This window comes from Equus quagga, chromosome 2 (assembly GCF_021613505.1).
Source record: "Equus quagga isolate Etosha38 chromosome 2, UCLA_HA_Equagga_1.0, whole genome shotgun sequence".
Classification (NCBI taxonomy): domain Eukaryota; kingdom Metazoa; phylum Chordata; class Mammalia; order Perissodactyla; family Equidae; genus Equus; species Equus quagga.
The window spans coordinates 152,024,010-152,044,980 of NC_060268.1; the positions used below are offsets into that span (position 1 = coordinate 152,024,010).

Below are 20,971 nucleotides of genomic sequence, written 5' to 3' on the forward strand. Positions count from 1 at the left end.
GCGCTCTCTTCTGACCTCCGCCCGCCCCTCAGGCCGGCCTCGCGGTAGGTGGTGTTGGGGCTCTCGGGGAACACGAGGCGCGGTCGCGCCGGGGCTGCCAGAGACTCTGCCCCGGCCCGGCTGGAGCCGGCGAGCCGCCGCCGGGCGCTGCACCTGGGCCCGGCCCGCCGCCGATTGGACGGCTGGGGGGAGGGGGAGGGTGACCCGGCTGTATCGCGAGACGAGATTGGCAGCGGCGGGGCCGCATGTGCCCCCGCGCTGGCTTTGTACGCGGAGCCGCCTGCCGGTCCTTTAACAATGGGCGGCGCGAGCGCCCAGGCGCTGGGCCCGAGCTGAGGCCGGCGCTTCGCGGCCGACTCTCCGCAGCATGAGCGGGGCCGGCGTCCCCCGCACAGCAGCGGGGCTGGGGCTGTGAGCGCCGCGGTTCCGGGTAAGGGAGGCCGCCGTGGGGACGGCAGGCCTGGGCTGGGCGCGGGGCACCGGACCCGCCTGGCCCGGCCTTTTGTTCGCCTTTCTGGGGCCGCGCGATCCCGTGCGCTCCTCAGGAAGAGAGGGCGGCGGCCTGGGTGCGCGCCGGGCCCGGCCGGGCCGCGGGGAGGCTCCCGGGGAGGAGGAGCGCCCGGCCGTCTGGCCGCGGGGACCGGAGCCAGGCGGGCATTCGTCTCCGGCTTTCTCCGCGGGGGGTTTTCCCCTCAGGGGGCTGTGATTGGTGTCAGGTCCCCCCGCTCCTCAGGGCCGGTAGGAGAGTTCGGGCCGGGACACGGGGAGCCGAAGCCGGCCCGCCCCGTCCCGCTCTCCCGAGCGCGCCCCCGGTCCGCGCCTTGGGCGCTCCGGCCCGAGTTGGCCGCCTCTTGCCCGGCACCCAGTCGGGCAGTTCCCCAGGTGAGCCAGCTCCCCGGCCTGGGTAGCTTGGGCCTCCCGTGCGGCGTCAGGGAGTTGTTTGGAGCGGTGCTGGTTTTAGGAGAGTCAGGTGAAGATGAACAGCCGCCCAGGGTGGCCTGAGGTCACACCCCTCGGGGACGGGGCGCGAGGGGTCGCGTGGAGGGAGCTGGCCGTGACCGCGTCTGGGTTGTGTCTTCCAGACTGAAGTTGCCGCGTCTGGCCAGGCGCGCCGCCCGGTCCCATGGAGCTGGAGGGGCAGTGGTGGCGGGGACAGCTGGCTGCCGATATTCATCAAGCGCTTCGGTACAAGGTAACCCTGATGTCCTCACCTTTCCGTCCGTGTCTCGTGCCCGTTGATATGAATCTCGGCCCCCTGGGAAGGCCGTCGGATTCTTTAACTACTATTTTCCTAACCAGAAAAGGCGAGTTTGCTTATTTGCTCGAGGTTAATTAGCTTCTTAGGTTCTTGCCTAGGATGTATCAGAACCTGCAACTAAAGAGGAGGGGGGTGGGGCGTGGTAGTTGGGAGACGGAAGGGACATTCTGATCTTGTTTCCAGGTGGAACATGGATTTGATATTGTATTTCAAAAGAGATGTGCGCTGGCTTTTTATTGGGCAGAGCAGCCCTCCTTGTTCTATAGTTGTTGCGCAGCTGTCTGTTATGTCACGTTTGTACACAGATAAATTCCCCAGCCTTCCCACTAACTTGCTGTGAGACTTCGGACAAGTTACTTAATTTTCTATTTCCCAATTTTCTCATCTGTGAAATGAATAATAATAGAACGTGCTTTTTGGAGCAATTGTGAAAATTAAGTAAGTTAAGACTACCTATGCTTAGAACAGTGTTTGGCGTAGTAAGCACTAAGAAAGTGATAACTCTCATTATTCTCCACCCTGGAGACTGCAAGATTTAGGGCTGTTTACAAATCCTTAAGGTAGAAGAAGTTAACTGTTTCTTCCAGCTAATATCAAAGGCAGAAAGTAGATCTAGTATAAAAGATATTGGGGAAAAAACACACTTTTCTGGCACAATGCAAAGTTTGTGTATTGCTGCTCTTAAGTAACAGTTTTACTCTGTACTGTACATCACATCTCAGCTAAATGGGTCAGCTCTGCCCCTTTGATAACGAGAAGAGACACCAGATCCAAAATATCTCTAACTTGAAGTAGTTTCCCCATGGATAGAGAGAGCCCTTCGTTATGTATAGAAAATGAAAGAAGCAGAACAGCTGACTCTTTAATAAAAAGGATACTGATTGTTGGAAATAAGAGATCCTGGGATGATAATGAACTTGTATCTTGATTTTTTTTAACCAGGTTAAGTAGATTAGAAAACCTAATTCGTACATTGTTATAATTGTATCCTTTTCTAAGGTTTGAGATTTCTAAATGCTACGCATTAATTCTGACATTCAGTCTCTTAGACACACTAAATACACATCAGCCCCTAAGAGGTTGTTTGTACCACAGAAAAGTCTCAGCTGTGGAATGGTTCTCTGGAATGTTGAGAGAGTTACACGTTTTCCACTTTGAAAATTGTCCAGATACTTTTGATTTTTTTTTTCCTTTGGCAGATGTCATCTTTCAGTTTTAAATGTTCTCCTTTTGTGTCAGCTTTTTACCCCTCTAGTATGTGCTGAAATTATTTGATGTTAATGATACTTTTTTTTTTGACATGAAACTTAAAAGATGTTTCTTGGTGATTTCCATCATTTTTGATTCTGATATTTTATGTGTAATTTTAATCCTGAGTAATTGCCTGAATTACTTTTGTCAGTTGAGGTTGAAGGTGGATTTTTTTCCCCCAGCAGATTTGTTGAATACTTTTGTATATTAGACTCTGGGGAGGATCCAAGGAATAAGACACAACCCTGTATAAAGTTGCTTACGAACTATGAGAGGATGAGATACTGCAGGGTCTAAAGGAATGCCACTGAAAAGTATCTTGGGCCACCTGTGGCTTGCTACCCTGGGGTTGTCTTTATTTTATCTTTAAGCATGTGTAAGCCACATTTCTTGTGATTTGGCACAATGGCCACGCTTATTAAAAATGTATGTTAATTAGCAAAACTTGAATATATGGAACTGGAGAGACTACTGTTTGTAGTACACTGAAGTCAGGGAAAGTTGAAATGAACTTTTCTCAGAGAAGTTTGTTAATTCCAGATTATTAGTTAGGTGTTTTAGTTGGATAATCATATGCTTATTTATTTATTTAACATATTTGAGTGCCTACAGTGTACAAGGTGCTATGCCAGGTGTTAGAGTGGTAACAGTGAATGAGACAGACATGATCGTTGCCTTTATGGAGTCTAATCTCATAATTCAGAGCATCTGAATTTAGGTCTTCCTTTGGGCAGTTGCCATTTGGACACCATGGAAGATGTTCTATGTTTAGACTCAAGGTTTATGGAGGAATAATTGGTATAAGTAGCATTGTATCTACTAGGGAAGAGTAAAAATTACAACAAATAGAAATCCTCTTCAATCCCAATTGCCAACTATACTGTTTTTGTAAAATACAGTTATCTCCCCCAAAAAAGAAAAACTCTACCAGGCAGCTGTTTTCTTATACCCTTGTGTCGTCGTCTTTTTTTTCTCATTGTTTTGCTATGTATACTAGGTCTCAGGATGTTTGAGGAAGTATTTTCAAGTCTTTATGACAGATGGGAACAATGTTTGTGAGAAACATTAAGAAAGTATACCTCAGAGTTGTACTTAACACTTGTGAATATTCCTTCTCTGCCTTTATTTCCATCTGGCTGGACAGTTAACTCATTCTGGAAAGGGGATGACATTTGGGGTGGTGAGCTGATGAGGACTTGAGACTGGAGATGGAGATGACATGTTCTCTCTCTGTGTGCTTTGGTCCTGTGGGACCCTGAGAAGCAGATCAAACAAGAATCTTCAATTCTAGAGGATCGAGAATAAACATTAGAAAAGGCTCATAAGCTGAGAGAAGCATAGGTCATTTTCTCAGGCTTGTATAACTGCATTACCTGTGCAAAGAGAACTAAATCTGACATCCATCTGGTAAGCACTTGTACTTTATCATTTAAAATAATGTAAAGAGAGTGTATTGGACACATTGTTAAAATTCTCCTAGTGATGGCCTTGCCTTTGTTTTGTCTTCATTTAGGAAAGTTGACATAGTTAAAAATAAAATCCATCAGTGTTTTCTAGCTATGTTTCCCAGTGAGTCTTTACGACCTTGTTCAGGCCTCTTTTACAGAAAGCCAACTCTGGCTTTGTTTTTTCCCAACACCCCACCCCCTGAGCTGGGTTACATCTCCCTTCTCAGTGTTACTATAATACCCTGTGATTACTATATTATAATAATTTCTGTATTTTGGTTCACCTGCTAGAGAAAAGCTTCAGACCATTTTCCAGCTTTTATCCCTGGGGTTAGCACAGTGTCTGCTGCATGGGAGATGCTCAATAAATGTCATGTGATGACAGCAAAGAAAGGTGAAGTTCAAAATTATAGCTCATTTATACTGTTGTAGAGATCTCCAGAAGTGGTAAAGAAGAAAAAAATCCTGGGGGCTGCTTGAGAAATCAGCATGTTCCCTTTATTTAGAGAAGTTAATATTTTTTTCTCTTATCTTCAAAGAGCCAAGCAAGCCTAAGCCAATTTTTTCCCCTCAGTAGCATTTGTTTATGCTTTTCTTACTTATACAAAAATTTAAAACATAAAATGGTCCATTGGCCTATCTCCCAAGTAACTCCTATTACTATTTTTTAAAAATTTTAAGTGATGCATGTGGTTAAAAAAAATTTTCAGATAGTATAGGAGGATTTAAAATAAGCTTTCCCCAACAGTCATATTCCCTGATCTCCTAAGGTTACCACCATCAGTTTTTTTACTGAAAAGATACTCAATAAATTAGTATATCTGCAAATATTATTTTTTTGTTGATATAAGAGGTCATAATATCTCTTTACTGTTCTGTACCCTCTTCCCACTCCAACTTCACTCACTTTATCAAATTTTTCCATATCAACACATAAAGGTCTACTGTTCTTTTAATGTCCACATTGAATTGATGTCCCATAGTTTATCAGTTCCCTGTTGATGGACATCAAGCTTTTTTTTATTTTTAAACAACTAGATACACATGCAGTTGTAAGAAATGATACAGAGAGATCTCCTATACCCTTTACCCAGTTTCCCCCAGTGGTAATATCTTCCAAAACTATAGTACAATTATTACAACCAGGATATTGACATTGATATAGTCAAGACACAGAACGTTTTCTATCACCACAAGGATCTCTTTTATAGCCACACTCTTTCATTAAAAACTTGATTATAGGGGCCGACCCCGTGGCTGAGTAGGTAAGTTCACACGCTCTGCTTCTGTGGCCTGGGGTTTCGCCAGTTCAGATCCCGGGCGCGGAATAGCACCGCTTATCAAGCCATGCTGAGGCAGCATCCCACATAGCACAACCAGAGGCATTGACAACTAGAAATATACAACTATGTACTGGGGGTCTTTGGAGGAGAAGAAAGAAGGAAAAAACCCCACAAAAACAAAAAAGATTGGCAACATATGTTAGCTCAGGTGCCAGTCTTTTAAAAAAACCTTTATTATAAAAGTTATCTTTTTATAGCCACAGCCACTTCCCTCCCACCCTCATTCCCCACTTTAACTCCTGACTACCACTCATCTGTTCATTTCTGTAAGTTTGTTTCAAGAATGCTATATAAATGGAATTATACAGTATGTGAGCTTTTGGGATGGGCTCTATTCACTCAGCGTAACTGTCTGGAGATCCACCCAGGTTGTTGGACATCAAACTTTTTTATTCCACTATTTTGCTATTAAAAATAGTGCTGCAAAGGACCTCCTTATATGTAGGGTAAATTCCTAGGCCTAGTGTTGCTATGTTAAAGGATATCTGCAAGCTGCATTTTAAAATATTTATGTTACCTGATTGCCCTCCAAAAGGTTATATCAGTTGTCAACCTGACCAGTAATATGTGGGAGTTCTATTTCCACTCTTGATAGCGTAAACAATAATTAATAAAATGTAAACTGGTAAGTGAAAAACTATGATTCTTTAATTTGGAATTAGATGAGGCATCTTTTTATGTTTTTGGCCCTATTTTATTTTTCCTGTGAACTGTCTGTTCATAATTGTTGCCTTTTTCTTATTGATTTGTAAGAGCTCTCTAAATAATAAAGAAATAGTACTTTGTCCTATGTGTCAGAAATATTTATTAAATTCACCTGTTCTTCTCTGATTTGAAGTGCCACTGTTATCAAATAGGTTCTCCTATCTAAGAAAAAGGAATGTCTTTCCATATTTACAATTCTTCCTTATTCCTTCAAAATTTTAATGTTATCTTCATATAGGGCTAGCATATATAAATTTATTTCTAGGTGTTTTGATTTTTATAGTTACTGTATATGGAATCTCCTATTTCCTAACCAGTTATTAGTATACAGAAAAGCTATTGATTTTTTAAGTTAATTTTGTAAACAGCCACCTGACTGAATTCTTACTGTTTCTTTTTTTTTCCTGTTGATTTTTCTTGTTTTTTCTGGATATAAATTCTATCATCTGAAAAATAATAATTTTGTTCCTGAAAGTGACTTTCAATTCTTGCTTTCCAATAGTTAAACCTTTTCTTTCCTTTTTCTATTTGGATGGGTTAGTATTCACAGAACAATATTAAATAATACTGCAATAGTAGGCCCTCGAATGCTAATCCTTCTATTATTTCACCTCCAAGTGAGATGCTGGCTCTTACATTTGAGATTCCTTTAGCTTGCCTCCCACCTTCCCTCCCTTCTTTCATCAGAGAAATATATGTCTATTATTTCTCCCAGGGTCACCTTTGTCCAGATGTTATTTTGACATCTACCAAGATGATTGTGCCTATTTAACCATCTTTGCATTCCTGGGAGGTACTACAATTGATGATGTATTCTTTGGATACATTACTAAATTACGTTGGCTAATACTTGATCTAAAATTTTATATCTTATTAAGTTTGATGTGTAACTTCCATTTTTTTTGTTTATTGTTGTAAAATGTGCACAACATAAAATTTACCATTTAAACCGTTTTGAGGGTACAGTTCACTGACATTAGGTACAGTCACCTTGTGCTATCATCACCACTATCCATCTTAAGAACTTTTTCATCTTCCCAAACTGAAACTCCATATCCATTAAACAGTAACTCCTCATTTTCCTTGCCCTTCAGCCCCTAGTAACCACAATTCTACTCTTTGTCTCTATGACTTTGACCATTCTAGGTATCACATAGAAGTGGAATCACACAATAGTTGTTTTTTTGTGTCTGGCTTATTTCGCATAGCATACTGTTTCTTAAGGTTCATCCGTGTTGTAGCATATATCAGTTCATTTCTTTTTAAAGCTCAATAATATTCCATTGTAGGTATATACCACATTTAGTTTATCCATTCATTCATTGATGGACACTTAGGTTTTTTGTTTCCACCTTTTGGCTATTATGAGGAATGCTGCTATGAACAGGGATGTACAAGTATCTGAGTCCCTACTTTCAGTTCTTTTGGGTATATACCCACAAGTGGAATTGCTGGATCATATGGTGATTCTATGTTTAATTTTTTCTAGGAATTGGTACTATTATTCATAGTAGCTGCATGATTTTATATTCCCACCAATACACAGGGGTTCCAGTTCCTCCACATCCTTGTCAATACTTATTTTCTGTTTTCTGTTTTGAGAATAGCAATCCTAATGGATGTGAAGTGGTATCTCATAATGAGTTTGATTTGCATTTCTCTAATGATTAGTGATGTTGAGCATCTTTATATGTGCTTATTGGCCATTTGTATATCTTCTTTGGAGAAATGTTTATACAAGTTCTTTGCCCAATTTTCAATTGCCTTGTTTGTTTTTTGTTGTTGAGTTATATATATAAAAGAGTTCTTTATATAATCTGGATATTAACTCCTTATCAAATATGTGATTTGCGAGTCTTTTCTCCCATTCTGTGGGTTGCCTTTTCACTCTGTTGATATTGTCCTTTGATGCACAAAAGTTTTTAATTTTGATGAGGTCTAATTTCTCTATTTTTCTTTCTTTCTTTTTTTTGCCTACGCTTTCAGGGTCATATCCGTGTTACTTCCTTCTATTGTGATACCTGTCGAGTTTAGTATTGGTATTATGCTGACCTCATAAAATGAATTTAGAACCTTTCTGTCTTTCTCTATGCTCTGGAAATACTTTAATAGTATAGAAATTTTTTAATTCTTAGACAATGAGCTCATATAGTTCTGAGATTGAACAGTGACAATGGGAAAAATTTTAGGTGTATGAAAGGATGGTGGCAAAGGAGAGATCATAAAACTGCTGAAAGGGAAACATGATTAGAAGATGCTAGTGGCTGAATACTAGTCTCTACCTTCCACATCCCTGCAAGCCTGATATAGTATGTGACACAGGAGGAACCTATCTACTTATCTGTTGCCTTCTAACCAAAAGCTTTGGTTAGGATGTTTTTCTGAAAACATTACGTAGGAAAAACAGGATTCCCTTATTAAAAATCTTTCTGGAATATATCCAGTAATGCAGGAAACACCTTGGCCATGTCAGAGGTAGTTAAGAATAAGGAGAAAAGTTTGGTTTTAAATTTTAGATACCACTTATTATCCTTCCACTCAGCTTTTTCATTTTTGTGTTTCACTCAATAAAAGTGTGTTTTAGGCACTTTTAACACTAATATATTAGGAAAAAATGTCATCTTAGCATTGTGGGAATACTTCTCTTACAGGCTATTTAGACTAAATGCTGTTCCTCTTGATTTAGGAGCTGAAGTTGCCCTCCTACAAAGGCCAGTCCCCTCAACTAAGTCTCAGAAGGTATTTTGCTGACTTGATTGCCATTGTGAGCAATCGCTTCACACTTTGCCCTTCTGCCCGACATCTTGCTGTCTATTTGCTGGACCTGTTTATGGATCGGTATGACATCTCTATCCAGCAGCTGCATTTAGTTGCACTTTCCTGTCTGCTTCTAGCAAGTAAGTATGAATGATCTACATGACCGGGAATTTCCATTGTTTATAATAAAATAAATTTATGTAGAACTCAGTGAAATATTACCAAATTCCATTCATTCCAGTTTACTAGTATCAGAAAGTTTATGTTGAAAGTGCTTCTTGGCACAATAATTCTTAACCAGACATTAAAAAGTGGCTCTGGAGTCCTTTATAAACATTATGCGCCTAAGCCATGCATACTGAAGATTCTGATACAACTCCCTAGGCTACTCCAGATCTACTGATTCAGAATCTACATCATGAAGCCTGGGTATTTTTTAACTTTTTAAAAGTTCCAGGGGGCTGGCCCCGTGGCTGAGTGGTTAAGTTCGCACGCTCCGCTGTAGGCGGCCCAGTGTTTCGTTGGTTTGAATCCTGGGTGTGGACATGGCACTGCTCATCAGATCACGCTGAGGCAGCATCTCACATGCTACAACTAGAAGGACCCACAACGAAGAATATACAACTATGTACCGGGGGGCGTTGAGGAGAAAAAGGAAAAAAATAAAATCTTTAAAAAAAAAAGTTCCAAAGGTGATTCTGAGGTACCCTTCCAATTGAGAACCACTGCCTGAAAGCAGCAGTTCTCAACCAGGAGCATTTGTGCCACCCAGGGGATACTTGTGATACTTGTCAATGTGTGGAGACAGTTTGTGTTGTTGTCACAACCTGAGAGGATGCTATTAGCATCTAGTGACTAGAGACCTGGCATGCTGCTAAACATCTACAGTACCCAGGACAGCCCCCCGCTCAGCAAAGAATTATCTGGCCCAAAATGTCAATGTAGCTGAGGTTGAGAAACTCTGTCTAAAAGGTATTGTACTCTTGTATTGTTAGAATACCTTCTACTGACTATGTAATGAGTTGGCTTAATGAACTGAAGGTTCACGTGCAACTGCTACAAATGTGAAAACCTTTGCTTACGCCTTAGGCACAACTATGAAGTAGGCTGCAAGGTAGAATCTGATATAACCATATTTGTTCCCCAATGCAGAATGTTCTGTTCACCCTTTTGGTGCCTCTATCTCTTAACGTCTTCCTCCAACTCATTTCGTCATTTGTTAGTACCCTAACTGAAGAAAAAGAGGGTGAGTAAAGGGATTGAACTTGAGTTTTTCTTTTTTTAGTAATGTGAAAAGGTTGTATTTGGTATTGAATCCATTATGTAGTTTTTATATTATTCATGTCATTACAATAGAAATTTAAGCCCCACTTCCAAGTAGTATGTAGAAATAGCTACTGCTTTCACCTCTAACCCCCACTTGAGGATATGGGATCCAGTGTTGCTGCTGTTAAGGAACATTCTGCCTACATCCTGCCATCAGAGTTCTTTCTAAAACACCTTTGTGCTTTGACTGCAATAAACCTAAAACCAAATGCAGGCTGTGTGAGGTCATTTGTGGTACTAATCTCTTCTCAGATTTTCTTTTGCTACCCTTATTCTTCCTTTGATCTGATGACTTCAACTACATACTTTGTCTCCTTGAAGTCTTTTTGTAAGTTATTTTAAATTCTTTGTAGACCAGGCTGAATATAAATAAACACAGCCCCAGTGATGATTTCCCACTGCTTGTGGGTTAAGGTAGAAACTTGTTAATGTAACATTTAGAACATTTCATCTGGACCCGCCACCTTTCCAGTCTCATCTTCCAACCCTATCCATGTGCACCTTGAGCCAAATTCTTATCAGAATACTATCTATTTCCTGAAAATCTACATTTCTCCTTTAATCTGTTGTCCTCTAAGATCCAGACACATTGCCTGCTCCTCTTCCCCCCAACCTGAAAGCCAGCGAGGTAATGTTTGTACATTTATAATTAACCTTTAATTTAACCTTTAACTAAGGTTTCATTCTCATAAGCAGTCATGTATACTATTCTGTATGTGTTTCATCACTGACTGTGAAGCCCTTTGTGGTTTAATAGTTTGCATAGGATTGGAAAAACCCATACTTGACACATCAGATGTGTGAGAATCTACATGGAATGGCTTCTTGTTATCTTACAGAATGTTAGTTTTTTATAGGATCAGTTTATAGTAGAGAGACACTGGAAATCAGATATGCAAGTTAAGTTATTTTAAAAACTTGGGATCATTAATAAAAAATAATTTTTTGCCTTCTGTGGCTATCACTGTCCTACTACTACCAAGCCCCAGCTGCTCTACGCCTGCAATTCTTAAAGTGTGGTGTGGGCCAAGAGGGAGACTCCTCTTGGTAGACAGTGAAATTATGAGTGATGCATAGTCAGTTCATAGGCTGACTTACATATGTGACTAAAGTTTACTTACTAGTAACAATGAATTAGGGGTTACTTAACTAGATATTCATAAACAACATGTTACTAACAAAGTCCACTGAGGACTCTAGTTGAATAATCTGATAAGAATTCTGACCACCATGCAGTGCTTGGCATTGCTGCCAACTTCCTGTAATTTCCACTGTTTGGGGAAAGGTTACTTTATTTGTGTACCATCTTAGGTTGGTTGGGATGGAGTTTTCAATTGTTCATGTTTTTAAATTATCTATTACTGTTAGTTTAAGGTCTTGATCAGAGTATTTTATTGAAGATTATTTGATTTAATCTATGTGGTAATATGTAATTACTTTTGGCTCATTCTCCAGGAACTAGGCTTTAGGATTTGTATTTACTGTGGTCCAGATATGAATTGTTTATCATGCGTTACCGAAAGAGTCAGATACCTCCTCTCTTTGTTCTGTTGACATCCCCTGACCCTTCTTTCCCTGAGAGAAAAGAATTGCTTTTACATTGTTCTTTTCCCACCGGAGAATGGGACAGTGTGAGACAGGTATCTCCCAGGGTCTCAGCCCCACCCAAGTAGGCAGTGGTCAAGAATTCAAGCTATCAGATCTATACTAGGATCAGGAGTCAAAGAGGCTGGCCCTTAGCAGCTGGCTGCAGTCTCTCCTCCCTCCAGTCTGTAACTTTACTACAACAGAAGTGCTTAGGATGCTTATAAACTGGTAGTCTGTTTTCAGTATCTGATGTCTGTTTTAAATTTGTGGAGTTCATTCTAGTGTTTCTCACATTCTTACACTCTATCTTCTTATGTTTGGATACCAATGGCAGCTCTCCAATTAGTTATTATAAACTTTATTCAAATAATGCTTCTCTCCTCACAGAATGATTGAATTCTGTATGTCCCCCTCCCCCACCTGCTCCCTACTTTGGGATGGACAGCCTGCTGTATAAAAGTGGAGAACAGCTTACAGCTGATAGGACTGAGTGACAGTTGGATTCCAGATATTAAACAGGTTGGGAGGTTGTTGGTAGTTTGGCCAAAGATGGAGCACAGCTTGTAAGTTCCAGGTACTAATGTGTATCCAGCTGCCTGAGTGTCTACACTATTAGCGGTAGGAAGAAAGGACTTGGAGATTATCTCTGATTGGAGAGTGGTGTGTAGTGTTTTAGAGTGGGGATTGTAGTGATGGATTTCCTAGGTTTGAATCTCTTGTCAGCAATATGAATTTCAACAACCCTTGAGTCTCGGATTACTTCTCTATAAAATAGAGACACTTATCTTACAAAGTTGTTTGGAGGATCATGTAGGGTAGTATGCTTAAAAGCACATAGGAAATTGAAACATAAAAGCATCATAATGATTAATTCCTCCGTAAGCTAGTCTGTAATCTTTAGTCTGGCTTTCTACTCCTAAAGGTTCTGCTCATTCCAGAAAAGACTGATTTATCCTGGGAAATTCTAAAATTCACCTCTTTGACGTGTATACCCTGGCTCCCTTGGCTTCTGTGATCAGCAGTGAACTTGGAGAGCATAGAAGAGATGGAAGCAATCTTGGAAATAGGGCTTTTGATAATTTGCTCAAGGTCTTATGTAACTAAGAAATGATTTTAGAGTCAAGATGAAGCCAAAAATGAGATTGTGGGCTTTTTAGCAATAAAAATTTGGGATAAGTTCTTGTTTCTCCTTGCTTACCAATACTAGGTTGACAAAGCTTTTTACTTTACTATCTGATAGGTGAAAAATTCTGTCTCACAGTTGATTTTATTTACTTCTCAACTTTTAATGAGAATAGAACCTGTTTTTTCTATGAATTGCCTCTTCCTGTTCCTTACCCATTTTTCTATTACACTGATAGTGTTACAAATTTGTGAGAATTTTAAGGATGACTTTTTTCCTACTTCGTAATAAAAGAATAGAATGTGGGTTGGCAGAGCTCAAACTGACATCTGATCCTTGCCCTACTAGCACATACCTGCCGTTTACTGCTGGCTTTGAAAATGTGCTGGTTTCCACGTCTGATCTGAACATTTCCTATAAAGGAAAGACAACCTGATGTTTTGTTTCTGTGGCTTCTAATTCTTTATTTTCTGGGAAGCAGATGTGAATTTTCTGTGCCCTTATTTCCTGTTTGGGGCCTTTATCAATATAATCACATGGCTTCTGGTATTTCCTTTCAATTGAAGAAACTGATTTGTGTGATCTGTATGTGGTATTGTGGATAAGTAGATTTAAAATACCCATGCACGTATGTTCAGCACAACAAAAACTATGGATATGAATGCAGCTATTCATTGACACTGTCACACATTTTAAAATCCTTTATGATCCATGCATCCGAGTATTTATATCACTGTATGATGAAAGAGTTCCAAAAAACTTAAACCTGAATTGAAATCCCAAGTATGGTTATTTACGCATATGCAGGTTATTTTTAACTTTGCAGATCAAGATGCAAAGCCTTTCACACTTGTAATAGCCAAATACTTTATAAACATAGAAACCCCATAGATGCTTAACAATATAGAAGTCCTATCTGTTCTGGTAGTTGTTGCCCCCATATAACTCAGTGCAATTCTTTGGTCTAGAAGTGCAGATTTGGAAATCCAAACATAAGTCTTCCTTTTGCCCTCCATTTTTAGTTTGGCTCAACTTATTTGACTTTAAATTAATTGGCCAACCTCACTACCTTGGTTTCTTGAGCTGTGAAATTGTTCATATAATTTTGTTTTTGATGTTGAAAGTTTCAAGGAGATAATATGAAATGTCCTTGATCCTTGAATTAAACAGTGAATTATGGTGTATTAATTTCTTCAAAGGAATTTCAAGCATGATATAAATAAACTCATTAATTTTTATATGTTCCTTTGAAGTGTACTGTCAGTATTGCTGCTGCTACACAAATGCAGGGCACTTTGAAAGCCTTAATGATTCTTTAAGAGGGACTGAAGTAAATTCCTAGGTCATTTTCCTTCTGAAAAATTCCACTCTTATACTGAGAACAGCGGGCTCCTCTCCTATATTTTTACACAGTGATGATGCTGGATAACTATGTCATAAAGACCACTTTAATGCTTCCAGCCGTATCTGCTACTGGCAAAACTTGTGAAATTCATCTTTATGTGATTTGAATTGGGAAGGGCTATCTAGATTCTTGAAAAGTCTGAATTATGTAAGGTTTTCTTGGATCAACTCCTACCTGCAGTAATATTTAGTTAAGACCGGTTTAGATCTAAAGAAGTTCAAAATTTTTGGAGCAAGAGAGAAATTCTGAGCTTCTTAGGGCTTAAACTCTTTTTAAGGTCATGAGCTTAGAGTCTCCTAGCATAGGAGACAAAACCTTCTACCCCAGTTTCCCCTTCCTCAGCAGAGACCAAGGTAGTCAGCAGTGCTTTTCCCCAGCCCTAAGGCAGGCCGGCTTGAACAAACTCCACTGGCTCCAGTACACAGACCATCTGGGCTAAGCGACCCTGGCCACTACCATTTGTTCTAGTGACTTCAATGTGGTGTAAACCCATACTTCCGGAAGACATTCATAGAGAAACTTGTCTGCTTTCTACTAATTTGGCAGTCTTTCTGGCTCCTCTCCAACAAAATATTTTTAAATGGATAAAATAAAATTATAAGATTTCCAAGGAAACCAAATATATTAAAACAGTTGTCAAAATAGTAAAACAAATTTTTTTATATAGTAATATGGAACATATTCTAACAACTGTAATTTTGAACAAGTATAAAAGCAATTGTGAGAAATCTATAATTGTAATATGACTGTATTAAATCTCAACATAAAATAGAACATAATAGTAGGAGGCAGAAGGCTTTAGTTATAATTTCCCTTTGTCTGTGGGCTGCCACAGAACAAAGACCCAAAGAGACTTGAAGACAACTCTTTGGTTCTGTTACTACAACTGGAAAATCATAATAGTACTTGATAGTTTTAATTTTCTGCAGCCATAAGTTCTAGAAATACCTAAAATGAATGATTTATATATAATAAGATTCTTGCTTGGAAATGAAAGTGTCAGATGGTACATAATATAGAAAAATGATTTTGGGTTGGAGAGGGAATTTTGTTCCTCAGCTGTACATATGGATGAGTATTTGCTGAAAAGAAGTTAATGCCTTCAAATAATGAAGTTCGGCCATCAGATCGTCTTTACTCCTATTCTGCTTTGAGTTAAGGGGATATAAAAGTGGGTATAAAGTATCCTCTCCCTCCTTTTTTGTAACAGACTTAGCGCGGAAATCAGAAGAAAAGGGATAGGTTCTTTTTAGGGATAGGGAATGAGAGTGCTTGTGTTAGATATTCACCCAGTTTTTTCCTCCTAATCTATCTATGAATTGAGATTGTGCTGAAAATATGCCATGATGAAAGACGTGAAGCTTAGCTATTTTTGATTTCAGATAACTCTGTGACAGTAAATTCTTTGAACTTTCTTCTATTCTAAAATAAAATAATTTCTTCTACCATACACCCCCAAAAAGAAATTTCCTGAAAAGATTTAGCTGGTGAGATTTGAGAGATACGTTCATTGGCACATAATTTTTGTTACACATTAAGACATAGATAAAAATGTTTACATGTTTTTTTTTTTTTAGGGGGAGGGTAAAGGGTGGGAGGCAGAGGCACTGGGAAAGAAAACATGCAAATACGAGAACCATAAGAGTTCTGGCACAAGTGTAGCTGCCCAAGGTAGGGGAAAGAATGTCTTTGGATCTAAATCTTTGCAATAAGACAACAAATCCCATTTAAGTGACTAGACCTATAATGATCACTTGCCTAATATTTTCCCTCTCTGTTTTTTTTTCTCCCTTTAAAGGTAAATTTGAAGAAAAAGAAGATAGTGTGCCTAAGCTGGAGCAGCTCAACAGCCTGGGTTGTATGACTAATATGAATTTAGTATTAACGAAACAAAATTTGCTACATATGGAACTACTATTATTAGAAACCTTTCAGTGGAACCTCTGCCTTCCAACAGCCGCCCATTTCATCGAGTACTATCTCTCCGAAGCAGTACACGAAACGGATCTTCATGATGGCTGGCCAATGATTTGCTTGGAAAAAACTAAACTCTACATGGCCAAGTATGCAGATTACTTCCTGGAAGTATCTTTACAAGGTGAGTTGTTGTGGATGCTAGTAAGTGATTTTTGAGCTTGTGACTTGTATATTCTGTTGCTTAAGTTCATTTCTGATGTCTCCACAGATTATGCCTTTCTAAATTATGCACCTTCTTTAGTAGCTGCTGCATGTGTGGCTTCTTCAAGGATTATACTTCGTCTTTCTCCAACGTGGCCTACAAGACTGCATCGTCTTACTGCTTACTCCTGGGATTTCTTAGTGCAGTGCATTGAACGGCTATTGATGTAAGCTTCATTGTTCTTGTGTTTGTAATTTCTCATTAATATTTTTCTTCATGTATAAGGTTCCTAAAAACAACTCAAAAGCACAGAGCTTTTAGGATATTTGCTCTGACAGCTGCTAGTTACCATGAGCTCTATGAGTAGTACTTGGCAGAAGGGGACCCCCTTTTGGCTGTTACACAGTTAGAGGTTGTCATTGTTGGTATGATTCTGGGTACATGATAAGGATTCTGGTACATGTGAGCCCATAACTCTGAGATCAGTCCAGGCAAGTCTTGCCCCATTCCCCATTTCCACTTTGAATTGTGGGGCCACCAGGATGTCACCAAAGTGGCAGCTGCATTTAAGTGCTCATTTTGGATATATACGCCAAGCTGGAAATAGTCCTCACAGTTATCAGCAGCCAGTTCCCAAAGTTTGTACCAAAGGAAGGAGCTTTTAGAAGGATGAATGAAATCTCACCATTGTTGAAATTACGGTCGCAGTGACTGCTACCTAGGCAGTGGGGCAATCCATGGAGTCAGCTGTTAGTTAAGAAGTTGCCGGGGTGGGGCTGGCCCAGTAGCACAGCGGTTAAGTTCGCACGTTCCACTTCAGTGGCCTGGGGTTCGCCGGTTTGGATCCTGGGTGCGGAGATGGCACTGCTTGGCAAGCCATGCTGTGGCAGGTGTCCCACATATAAAGTAGAGGAAGATGGGCACAGATGTTAGCTCAGGGCCAGTCTTCCTCAGCAAAAAGAGGAGGATTGGCAGCAGTTAGCTCAGGGCTAATCCTGCTCAAAAAAAAAAAAAAATTGGAGGTGGTGTATGACTTTCTTGCAAATTCTTCTTAAGTAATGTTATTGATAGTTTCCTTTCTCTCCATGTTGTAGTGCTCATGATAATGATGTGAAAGAAGCAAACAAACAGAGAGGACAGGCAGGACCTCAGCCAGCACAACTAAGTGTGTTCCAGACAGCCTCCCAGCCCTCGCGGCCAGTTCACTTTCAGCAACCTCAGTATCTCCATCAGACGCATCAGACCTCACTGCAGTATCGCCATCCTGTATCGGAACAACCAGGCTGTCAGCAGATTGTATCTACCACACACACCTCATCTTACACACTACAGACGTGTCCTGCTGGCTTCCAAACCAGTGTTCAGGGCCTTGGGCATGTGCAGACTGGTGTTGGGATGTCACTGGCAATACCAGTAGAAGTTAAGCCCTGTCTGAATGTTTCTTATAACCGGAGTTATCAGATAAATGAACATTACCCATGCATTACTCCATGCTTTGAAAGGTGATTTTATGCGAAGTTAATACCTGACCCAGACTGTTTGTGACTTGAAGCTCTGGGGCAAGCTTTTTGTAAACTTCTCTTCGAAAGGAAAGGGATCTAAGTTACATCAGAACTCTTCAGATACCAGCACCAGGAAGATGGAATATCCCTTTCGATGCACCATGAATACCTGGGAGGACTAAGCAAACAGTTTCTGTGTGTATGTCAAATCCTGTTAAAACAAATCCCTGTTTGACAAAAATTTTCAGGCCCCAGCTGATGGTCCAAATATTTCAAAAATACTCAATACTACAGAAAATCTGGACAGACTCCAATTCACTATTTTGAGATTTGACCTGTGGTGGGCTCTGCCTAATGTTGGCTTATATGTCAGAGACTAATGTTTATCTGTGGACTTGCCAAACAGTCTTTTTATGAAGGAAAGTTACAGTATTAATTTTTGAAGAGATCTTTTTTTATTCTGCAGTTTTGAGTTATATTTTTGATCTACAAATGAATTTTTGACTAAGTTTAAACTCATGAATTGCTATGCTATACCAATCTGTGCAGTAAAAAAATTTTTTTTAGATGATTCTATATAACTTCCTATCACAGACAGTATAGGCATCTGGATTTATGTACTAAAAATTAAGGGTGGATTAGATGTCTTGTCTTAAAGTCATGGTCATAAATTTTTGTTGTTTTTTTCCCCCTAAGTGATCAACCTCAATTGTTTAGAATTAAAACACATTTAACTCAGGGAATTTGTACTACTTGGAAACACTTAACTGTAACGCAACATGCTTTGGGAATGTTATAGTATGAACTACCTTTATAACATAGGTTAAAATACTCCTGCTAGGATGTATTTTCAAATGAGAACCTAATTGTAGCTTAGAATGAATGAATTGGTGGTTCCTGTCATTCATAATACATATATAGGTTTTGCATTTCTCAGTGCAATCAATGATTTATACTCAGATTTGATATTACTCTAAAAACTTTTACCAAGAGCAGGCATAACTGTAAAATGTCAGTACCAGAATAAAGTCCTGTGAGTTTATTTTGAAGTGGAATGTGGCCAGGGTAGTTCCAGGTTGTGCTAGAGCAGCACTTTGTTACGTGGAAGACAGGTTTTATAAGCAACTTTTGAATCCAGATAGTGGAAGCAGGCAAAAGCGCTGATGACTAAATTTCAGTAGTTACTTTCATGAGATTGGCCCCAGAATGGCCCTGGGACATTTCACTGCACTGGGAATGAGTGAAAACAGCAATAGTAAGTCGCTACAGCAAGGGCAATTTGGGAGATAAAGAGATTGGAGGGAATAAACTTAAAAAGAAAAAAAAATCATTGTAATAACTGAAACTGTATCCATTGTGCTCTTATCTGTGGGAGAAGAGAGATGTGGTGGAGGGAAGCTTTCTGATTGAACAGTTAGTAAGGTGTGTCTTTTTGTTGGTGTTTTTTTAAAGATAGCACTTGAATAGAAGGGAAACTGCATGGCAGGTATGTGCCTGCCACAATATGCATTGAAGACAAACATATTATTATAAAGTTGTTGTGGGTATGCAGCAGGAGTCTCAGTAATCAAGCCAATGGCTTTCGTTAGGAAGGGAAGGGACTCAACACAGTGATGGACCGATCCAGATGACTCCAGTGGATGAATGCGGGTGGGTGCTTCTGCCAGTGAGAATTCTTAGAGAATGTCCTTTCCTTATAAGAAGGATAACTTTTATAATTAGAATACATAGGGCATGATGTGGATTTATTAGTCTGGTAGATAAAACCACTCAGGTGAGAACACTCACTCATGGCAGTTTTCAGACATGAAAATTGTTTTCTGAAAGTATCACTTTTCCTCTTTACAGAAGGCTGCTAATTGGATTTTGGTAGTTCTTACCTCAAGTGAACTTGAATTATTTGGGGGAAAGTGGGTTCAAAAGAGACTGTGTCTTTCACATTCACATTCAGAACCCAGCAACCTGGAGTCCCATTTTCAGTATTTTAACTACCTCAATAATACTATGAATGTAAGATACTGGGATAGAGATCCCAACTTGAAACAACAGCCGGTGCCTATGGTAATTTAATGTCTTGTCAGATGCTTTTATTGATTGGTTTAAATGTCATTCTTGTTATAGAAGAATATGCCTTTTAAAAAAACCTTGTAATAACACTTTCCCAGTTTATATTTAAAAAAGCTAAAGAACACTGGATTAATTTTGAGGGGGGTAAAATAAAATAAATAATTGGTTACTATTGCTGCATACCCAGGGTGGGGTGGGATGGGGTGGTCGGAGAACCAGAACTATTTTTAAAGCATTAGGTTTCAATATAAATACAACTCACAACTGCTAGCTTTGGGGGTTGGGGGTGGGAGGAATTGTGTGGGTTTTATTTTGTTTAATTTATTGATTAGTCTTTAAAGTAGGTCTTTTTTGGGGTTTGTTTTTTTTTTTTTTTGAGATTACCGGACCATCACTAAATGTGTACTGTGAAGAGATTAATGATATGTATAAAGGGCTTTACCAAAGTCCACTAAATAAACACTACTCAAGTACAGACTGCAAACCAAAATGTATCTGTGTTATGACATTAATTGCAAATAGCGAGTATGGTGCTAAAGTCTACACCAATGGAATTAGATGAGTGCTATGCACTTAATTTTAAAATAAAACTAGTTTTCAGTAAAATGGTTTTGGTGTTTTGTTTTAAATATAAATTTGATGTAGATTTGCAGCTTCATTGAACCATATCATAGAAATCAGACTTGGAATCATAATTATACTAAGTATACGCCATCCAGGTGTAGAATATAACTGTAGTGGTGGGAAACATTTATCCATTTATTATGTATTCCATACTGAGCATCAAAGTCCACAAAAGTATATTGGACACAGCTTTTGGCCTTTTGAGCTTAAAGTCAGTTGTTAGTGCATTAACAACTGCAGCTTCTAATTTATTAAACCAGCATGCAATCTTCAGAAAATTTGAAGTCTGATCTTAAAAGTGGGGGCACAAAATGGTCAAGAGTGTGAGAGAACAGCGTCAACAGTGAGTGATAATGGTTTGTTTGCCTAAGTATAAATATCATTTGCTACTTAATTCAACTTAAAACTTAGAATTTGTTTTGAAGAGTAAATTTTTAATAGGTTTGTATGTGTGGG

The 20,971-nt window shown here is 39.5% G+C and overlaps 1 protein-coding gene across 2 annotated transcripts; it reads left to right on the forward strand.

The window, feature by feature from the left end:
* Positions 1-239: 239 nt before the first annotated feature.
* On the forward strand, positions 240-20,486 carry CCNJ (cyclin J). Of its 2 annotated transcripts, none has more exons than XM_046655128.1 (6): positions 240-430; positions 1,083-1,192; positions 8,692-8,902; positions 16,002-16,301; positions 16,425-16,548; positions 17,417-20,486. In XM_046655128.1, the coding sequence occupies exons 2-6, from the start codon at positions 1,124-1,126 to the stop codon at positions 17,826-17,828; spliced, it is 1,116 nt and encodes a 371-aa protein (XP_046511084.1). In that variant the 5' UTR covers positions 240-430; positions 1,083-1,123; the 3' UTR covers positions 17,829-20,486. The 2 variants fall into 2 exon arrangements, with proteins under 2 accessions (XP_046511084.1, XP_046511083.1); XM_046655127.1 differs by having other exon boundaries at positions 242-430; positions 16,389-16,548.
* Positions 20,487-20,971: the final 485 nt, after the last annotated feature.